At 36.0% G+C, this 8,443-nt stretch overlaps 1 protein-coding gene across 1 annotated transcript; it reads right to left on the bottom strand.

Moving 5' to 3' along the window:
- Positions 1-2,074: 2,074 nt before the first annotated feature.
- LOC141658991 (glutathione S-transferase T1-like) lies at positions 2,075-5,848 on the bottom strand. Its single transcript, XM_074465695.1, has 7 exons — positions 5,625-5,848; positions 4,267-4,340; positions 3,998-4,058; positions 3,837-3,890; positions 3,664-3,743; positions 3,381-3,586; positions 2,075-2,360 (listed from the first exon to the last, which is right to left on the bottom strand). Exons 1-7 carry the CDS (start codon positions 5,696-5,698, stop codon positions 2,190-2,192), a joined length of 720 nt encoding a protein of 239 aa, XP_074321796.1. The 5' UTR covers positions 5,699-5,848; the 3' UTR covers positions 2,075-2,189.
- Between the last annotated feature and the right edge of the window lie 2,595 nt (positions 5,849-8,443).

The following is an 8,443-nucleotide window of genomic DNA, read 5'->3' as shown; positions in this document are numbered from 1 at the left end:
ACCCCGCCCTCACCAATAAATCTGGCCATTGGAAATCACCCTTACCCCGCCACCACCTCATACTTCACTACATACTAAATACTAATCACACAATGACAAAGGAAATCAGGCCGCCACCACCAAAACTGCCGGAAATAACCACCTCATCAATTGAAAACCCTAAATATGTAAAACTTATGAATTAAAATTGGTGGGATCCATTCCCAATAAGAAGCAATACTCTTACGCACTCAAAATAATATACCAATCCCACCCCAAAAACAATTTTCAACGATAACGCCACGAAGATTGGGGCCCACGTTTGGGTGACATAGTGCCGGAGGTGATGACGCGATTAACCCGTAGATTATTAAGAGGAATAAAAGGATTGAGATGGGAAACTTGGTGAATAATGCAATCAAGTAACATTTGTTTTCTCTCTGATGCTCCCATGGTGCTGATTTTGCACTGTTAAGTTGCAATCGATCATGTTGTATGTTCATTTGATGGAAACTAGTTTAAACCCGTGCAAAATTGCACGGGTATGTATTTAGGTCGATATGAATGTTTTTTTGATGAATTTTTTCATTTGCATTTCTATTATACTCCCTCCTATTCTTCTTTTTCTTCCCCTTTGGATGGGGCACAATATTTAAGGAAGAGAATAAAATATGAATTGTGAATTGGGTGGGGTTTGGTGATAGGAGAGAGGAATGAATAAAATAAGGAATTGTGAGTTGGGTGGGGTTTGGTGATAGGAGAGAGAAATGAATAATTATGAATTAAATAAGGAATTGTGAGTTGGGTGGGGTTTGGTGATAGGAGAGAGGAATGAATAAAATAAGATTAAAAATTTCCAAAAAAGGAAAGGGGAAGAAAACCTGAATAATCCGTTTTAGGAAATAGGGAAGAAAATAGAGAATAGGAGGGAGTAGTAATCTAATTATAATCTAATTATTAATTATGTAATTTTGTAATTCATTCCGACTACATGCAATTAATTTCATTTATTCCGATTGGATGTAATTATTTCATAAAAATTTTTCTAAGACGGAAATTGTCGCATGTTTGTATTGGCAGACGATTTGAATAAATAAATTCTTTGCACACCAATGAGACCCACCATAACCTGAATTTCCAAAAAAAAAAAATTGTACAAATGACGTGGCTTAATTTCTATTGAGTATTGTCTTCTGAATTAATAAAGATAAGATTTGGGATTTAGGGTTTGTGATTTAGGGATGTGATGTTTGATTTGGGAGTGAATTTGCCAAGGGGAATTTTTTTTTTGTTTCTCAGGTAGTATATGGGGTTTTGACAGTTGCAATCTTGGTTGATATGTTGCTTTAGGTGGTGGTCAACAATGTTGGGAGGGAGGGTAGTGGTTGTTTATTGGTTGAGATGGAGTTGGGGTGGTTGTTGCTTTGTAAGCTTGGAGTGTAAGGGATGTTATGAGGACATAACAAGGGCCTATTGGTCATTTCATTGTTTATTCACTTAACGAGTTGGGAATTAAGTAAAACTATTATCGAGATTGAAATACAGTGGGAGATCGGATATATACAAGGGAATGTAGGTGGTTAGTTGTAATAAACAAAATACGTGGTGGAAAATTGTAAAATAGCGAGAATACTAGGTGGTAAATTGTAATTTTCACATTATATAATTATCATATACTTTACGTCATTTTACCAAAAATCAGATGAACAAATATTTTTTTTATATAATCAATTATTTTATCAGCTCTTTATTTTCAGCTATCTTAACAATTACTCCCTCCGTCCCGGTCATTTATTGTTCTTTTCCATATTGGGGTGTCTCAGTGAATTGTTGTCCTTTCTATTTTAAGAATGAATTTGTTGAGTAATTTGATCAATTACACTCAATTTGTTCCACTTGTCATATTGTAATTGGTCTCTTCCTCTTTTCTTGGTCTTTGTGCCAAAACCAAATGATAACAATTGACCGGGACGGAGGGAGTACTTTTTTTCAGGTTTCATTACACATTTTCATTTTTATTGAAAAACATAACACAATATAAACTCGAAACACACAACTTCTATATTCAAATTACTATACATATTTATTTATTCAACACTGGTAAGTTTAATAACAACTTATTAAACAAACGATTTTACACGAAGATTGTTAACATCAGCCTTTGTTATTTTCGTAAAACCGTATTGTAGATTTTTGCTGACCATAGACAATCAGTTTGGGCTTCTGCCAACAGCTTCTCTAAACCGAGGGCGATCGACTAACAAAAGATGTTGATGAACTTGATCAAAATGTGGTCTTGTCGCCTCTTTTATGTTCTCAATCCAGAGCTGCACTTTCTTGTATGCCCCAAATATTTTGTTTTTCTCCTCCTCATCCAAAACCTGATTAAATAATATGATTGCATTAACAATATTACTCTAAGGTCCTGTGCATTTCTTCTTTTTTTGAAAAAAAAGTTGGAACTGATCTTAGTAGCCTTTGCAACCAATAGATTACATTTGCTTCAAATCGATTTTGAAGTGAGTATATGCAACTAGATTATGGAGCGCCAATGAAACACGCCTAAAAAAGAAAATGTAAATTCCAACCATTGAAACGATCCTAAAAAAGAAAATGTAAATCATTTGTGATGACATACTAAAATGGAATGTTAATCCCCCTTATACTAAAAGAATAAGAGATCTCAAAAATTTTCCCGCCTAAATGAATTTGGCTGTAATTGAGCTTTCATTATATCATATCTGTAATTGGGCTTTTATCATATCATATCTGTAATTGAGTTTTCATTATGTTAATACAAAACATTAATAATAATAAATTTTACAATTAAATTTCAAATTGAGTTAAATATCAGTTGTATAATTGTTATTTTTTTTTTAATACTCCTATCTAAAAAATCGCGCATTTACGCGGGATCTATACTAGTACTTAATATGTGCACAATTTGTAAGTGTACAACTAAAGGACATTATTGGCCCACCACTTAAGACCCGGTGAATGAGCCAATCAGCCAAGCACGGGTTGTGTCAATTCAGGCTGGGATATTTTGGGTTTACAAGGGTTCGAGTTAGGTTGGATCATTTCAGGACAACTCACTTTCGGGCTATTATTATCATCTTATTTAGAAATAATGGCAACACCCGACTACCCGAGTGTATTGTTGCACAATGCACACCCGTCCATTATCCCTAATTAACTTGTTAATAAGTAATAACAGAGTCGAAAATGACACGACCCGAATCTGACACGAATTTCTGCTAAATCTCAAATGACTCGACCCAAATTGCGCACCCAATCTGGTTGACCCGTTCGCCAAATCTACCGTCATACTCCAATAATTCTAGCTCAGCTACCGCTAAGTGCTAGAGGACTTAAAAGAAGTTTAAAAGTCAGATGTTTACCTCAAATTGCATAAGCTCGCAAACAACACTAAGGTCAGCTATTGATGGCTGATCAAAACCCAACAAAAACTTGGATGTGTCTTTAATCCAGTAATTCTCTAAATTAGACAAAGCTGACTTGAAGATCTTTTCACATTCAATTGCTTCTTGCGGGTTCATCGTAACACCTCTCGCTGGTCCAAGTATTGTATTCAGCAGATATCCCACTGTAAACATCCATTCAAATAATCAGCAACTAATTTAATCCAAGCAACAAATTGCATTTCATATAACAACAACTTACTTGCACCACGACGTAAATGAGAATGATGCCAATCCAACAATGAATGTACTAAGGCCCTCTTTTTCACATCGGTTGGATACCTATGGGTCATTGACGACAACAACATTACGCATGTGTTATATAACCTCTTATCGTTCACGAGATAAATGAGAGGAATAGACAAATTAACTCACCAGTGATCTGCAACATCATGAAATACTGATGCAAGGTATATCAGGATTGCATGACTGTGAAGTTGGAAATACTAGCTAGATTAGCAAAAGGCATCAACATTTCGCATACATGCGTATCAATAAGACGATCGTATACAACGAAGGTAATTTGCAGAGATTACCTCTCGAACAGCTTGAAATTGCCATGGTATATCACAGGAATTTCCTTCACAGGATTTATTTCTGCAAGTCGGTCCAAAAACACAGACAACGTTAAAAATCTGTGTTACATAACAAATTGTAGTATTATGTAAGTTATTCAGCGCTTGTTGTCAAAAAAAAAAAAAAAAAAAAAATGTTGTACGATACTTCACTTTGGTCAGATGTCGAATGTTGGAACGACACTGACACTCCTTAACGTTTCATTTCAAGCGAAACAAAGTACATTAACCTGCAAATTCTGGAGTCAAGTGTTCCTGATTGAAGAGCTCTACAGTGATCTCCTCAAAGTCGATTCCATTAAGCCTGCGATGTACAGTTTCATACGGAGTACTTAGTATTTCACTCTAGCTTCTCTCAAATTACCAATAATTAAATCACACCACTGTAAGACGGAGGGGCAACATATCGTTTAGAGCAATAACTATTGTTTGTATAAGACGGTGTTATTTTATAATTTGCGCGCTGTTGGGGACTTGGCCAATTCGCCTCCAACTCTCCAAGAGCTGTTGGAGTAAACACTAAACAATCGCTAATTTTTTGCGAGTTACCCTCCATTTCACTATAATCTTCCTGTTTCTCTTGGGCAAGCTATTTAAGGAAAAACGAATATGTGGTTCTAATTTAGGAAGGATGTGTAGGGCAGTCCTAGACCTGGCAAATCGGGTCAACGGGTCGGGTTCGGGTTGGGTCATTCGGGTTTATGGTATGTTTTGGGTTTGTTGGTCGGGTCTGTTTCGGGTCAAGCGGGTCGGGTCATTTCCGGGACAATGATTAAGAGAGAAAAAGGCATTTCAAATCTTTTGGTGTCAATTAAAGTTATGTTTTGTCGGGTCATTTTCGGGTTGAGTAGTTTCGGGTCGAGTCATTTCGGTCTGGTGTGTTACGGGTCTATAAAAGCTCGGGTCATTTTCGGGTTGGGTCGGGTCAATTTGGGTTTCGGATGTCACTAGGGTTCGGTAGTTCGGGTCGATTTCGGGTCTCGGGTCAGCACATCGGGTCAATCGGGTCGGGCTGATTTTGCCAGGTCTAGTGTAGGCTAAGAAATGGGTTAATATTAGCGAAACATTTTGTATCAAAAAGGAAAGAGGAAGATCTTAGTGAAATAACACGAACGGAAAGACTTGAAGATTATAGTGAAATGGAGGGAATACGAGATTACGAGTAACTCTTGAAAGACTGATTCCCAAACAATACGCCAATATGAGGGGGATCTTGATGCTCACAGGTTTGAACTAAAATCATGAGTACTACCCTTTTGACTTTCCTACCTATGCTACTTTCTCCGTCCTAGACCAAGGAGATATGAGATGATAATTTGTGGTTATTGTTATTAGACAACAACTGGACAACGAAGATGTGGAAGATCAAATTACCTACTAAAAACATTTCTAATATAAAAAGGTAAACAACTTAATATAATATTAAAAGTGAAATAGGTAAACATATATATGATCAGGACGGAAGAAGTACTAGTTGATATCTCCCAAGTAAATTGAATTATAGAGAAAAGACACTCGACGGATACGTGCCGTCACAAATGAGATTTTGTGATAAGTTAATAAGAAGTCAAGGGAAGTAGAAAATTACTTGGAAAAGAGCATGATAGCTCGCGTAGGTTGAGACTTGCGATCACCATAAATCTTCACAACTTCTCCAGCCATCGTGCACTCTTTTCTTAATGTTCAAATGATTTTTATTTTTTTTACGCTAATTCTTGTGCGAGACGGTTGTATAATAAAGCTGACTGTGAATAGAGAAAAATCTATGAGCACACATGTTGAAACGTAGTGTTTTGTTGCCTTGTCGTAGTGGTGTCAAGTCTTTTCTTTCGAGGTGCCACTTCTTCGTTGTTATCTATACATTTTCAATGTCACAATTTGAGTCTATCTAGCTAATTCTACACATTATGTAGTATTACTCCCTCCGTATCAGATCATAGGTAATACTTACTATAAACGGATGTTTGGCCCACAACATTACCAAGTTATCCTTATACCCATTTGATATTTACACAAAATGACATTACATACCCCACCTACCAATCCACAATTAAACCCACAATTACATACCCCACCTATTTTTTCCCTCTTTACCCTTACTTTTTCCACTTTTTCTTAAATACTCCAATTTTTCCTACGTTACCTTTGATGTGGTACGGAGGGAGTAGTAAAATGAAGTGATAAAAGTGGAATGAAGAGAGTAGCTCTCAAATTTTAATTTTAAGATCATAGAGGGCCACAGATTTTAAACTTGGGATTTTAAAGTCATTAAAAAAATTCTTAATATCATATTTTGAAGATAATAACTTGGGATAATTTCGGATAATTTGTGATTAGTGTTATCCATCGCTTAAATTTTGACGATAATAAGATCATCAGTGCAGTATGAAAGTCGTTTGCTAGCTTAGTTCCTATAGCAATTGGAGAGTTAGATCCCCTTCTTGCTCTCTTTTCCTCCGCAGGTTCTCCCTACTTGAACTCGTAGAGTCGTAGCCCACGCTACTGATACGAGTACTAAATTGTCCTTCTGAACTCATGCTAAAATAATGCGAGGTCTTCTAATTACATTTAGATAATTATTAAGACGTATTCACTTTTGTGCTTTAATTACGATATTTTTTGTTTGAGCCAATTATTTTGGAAGATTATTTATCATGAATCATGAAAAAGGTGTGACATAACTTCATGAGTCCAATATAATAATGTATTACGTCTCAAATACCCTAATAATTTTTTTTTACTTTAGCATAAACGGATTACATAAGTACCTAAATTAAAACTAATTACCAAGTAAAAATAGGAAAAATAGATAAGATAAAACCAAAATCCACACATATATCCAAAAACCTTACAGATTAACAGTCCTAGGTGACAGTAAAAATGCATAATGCAATAAGTTGTCAAGTGAAAAGATTGCTATTGCCCCTGGATGTCTTACTTAACTTAACTGGTAAAGCTGGAAGGAGGAAAACAGGTACCTTTGTTATGCAGAGTCGACCCCTAGACCTGCTGCCTGCTTCCGAGGTATCTGTCTCTTCTTTCCTTCTTAAAGATACAGGACATGGGAGGAAAAAGTTGAGCATTACGGGGTGAAAGTGTGAAATTGTCTAGTACTCTAGTTAGAAGTCTTTTAGTAAGACTGCAATTTTAAACAACCCTGAAAAAAAAGAAAAAAAAAAAACCAATCAACAGTAGCAGACTAGCAGCCAACAACTCCGGCCTCACAATCATAACCTTACTGTCCAAAAGGAAACACAATGTCGCGACAATCAGAAAATACAGACATTCAGTAAGTAGCCATTATAAGCATTCTCCCGATTTGCTACAAGCTTTTTTAGGAGCTTCTTCAAGTTTTTACTCAGGCAAGTGAAATCATTGTGAATTTACAACCAGGATCAATCTAACAGTACAACATTACTTAAACAGAACTGTTCAATCGTCTCATACCGCAGTATACTACATATCGATTACAATCAATTGCAGTAAGTGTTCAAACTTCAAAACGCTGATAACAGTAAAGGCAAGTATACAATGTCACTGGCAAAACACAAGTCATTATCAGTAAGAGGCTATGATACAGTAAAATTATTTAACTCATAATTGGTCCTCCTACCGTAATCTTGATCAAACATAACCAAATGAACGAACAGCTAAAGTACTAAACACATCAAAGTACCTCACTACAAGACACAAACATTGAAAATTATTCAACGAATCTCTCGCTGAAGTGTTTATTTCAATGTAGTGCAGTCATCCTTAACCTAAAATATTACCCTCACTAATTCAGCTTTTAAACCATTTGTGGCGTCGAGCAACACATAGCAAGGTTATCAGCTTGTGAGACACCTATTTCTATGAAACAACTAGTTGATTCAAAAAATTACCCTCACTCAGCTATGGACATTTAATAAATTTTTCAGCCATCAATTCTACTGACTGTACCCTAAATGCTATTAATCCACATATTCTGCAGTCCTGAACTACGGAAAAACCGCACCTAAACAACAAATTGCACAACCGAAAAGCTAAAATACTAGCTTAATCTCGTCCATTGGTACCAAATAGCATCAATCTACCTAACTTACAACAACAACATCGTCAGAACCAGCTATCAAACAGTATTCACAGTACAGTACAACGCATATGCAGAAATTATACTCCAAGAGACACTAGAGAATTAATGCAAATCACAAATGCAAAGACATCCGCAAATCACACACCATTTCAGGTATGTTGCGAAAGAGAATCTGTATGACTGTATTCTCGCGAAATTACCACAAGCTTCTCTACGAGATTCATAAAGTTCTTGCTCAGTATAGTAACTCATTGCTGTAAGTGTTCAATCAGCCAATAACAATTCATTACTCCGTAATTAATTCAATCGCAAAACACAGGAATCCAAATCAA

This window comes from Silene latifolia, chromosome 6, assembly GCF_048544455.1.
Source record: "Silene latifolia isolate original U9 population chromosome 6, ASM4854445v1, whole genome shotgun sequence".
Lineage (NCBI taxonomy): Eukaryota > Viridiplantae > Streptophyta > Magnoliopsida > Caryophyllales > Caryophyllaceae > Silene > Silene latifolia.
The sequence above is the reverse complement of the archived record's forward strand: the minus strand, read 5'-3'. Positions and strand labels throughout refer to the sequence as shown.

What these genes read in the sequence shown, in the direction of transcription:
- LOC141658991 (XM_074465695.1), bottom strand. Translation starts at nt 5,698, where the DNA reads ATGGCTGGAGAAGTTGTGAAGATTTATGGTGATCGCAAGTCTCAACCT. An exon ending in GCTATCATGCTCTTTTCCAA is followed by an intron (nt 4,341 to 5,624) that starts GTAATTTTCTAC and finishes TGTACATCGCAG; the next exon opens with GCTTAATGGAATCGACTTTG. An exon ending in AATTTCAAGCTGTTCGAGAG is followed by an intron (nt 3,891 to 3,997) that starts GTAATCTCTGCA and finishes CCAACTTCACAG; the next exon opens with TCATGCAATCCTGATATACC.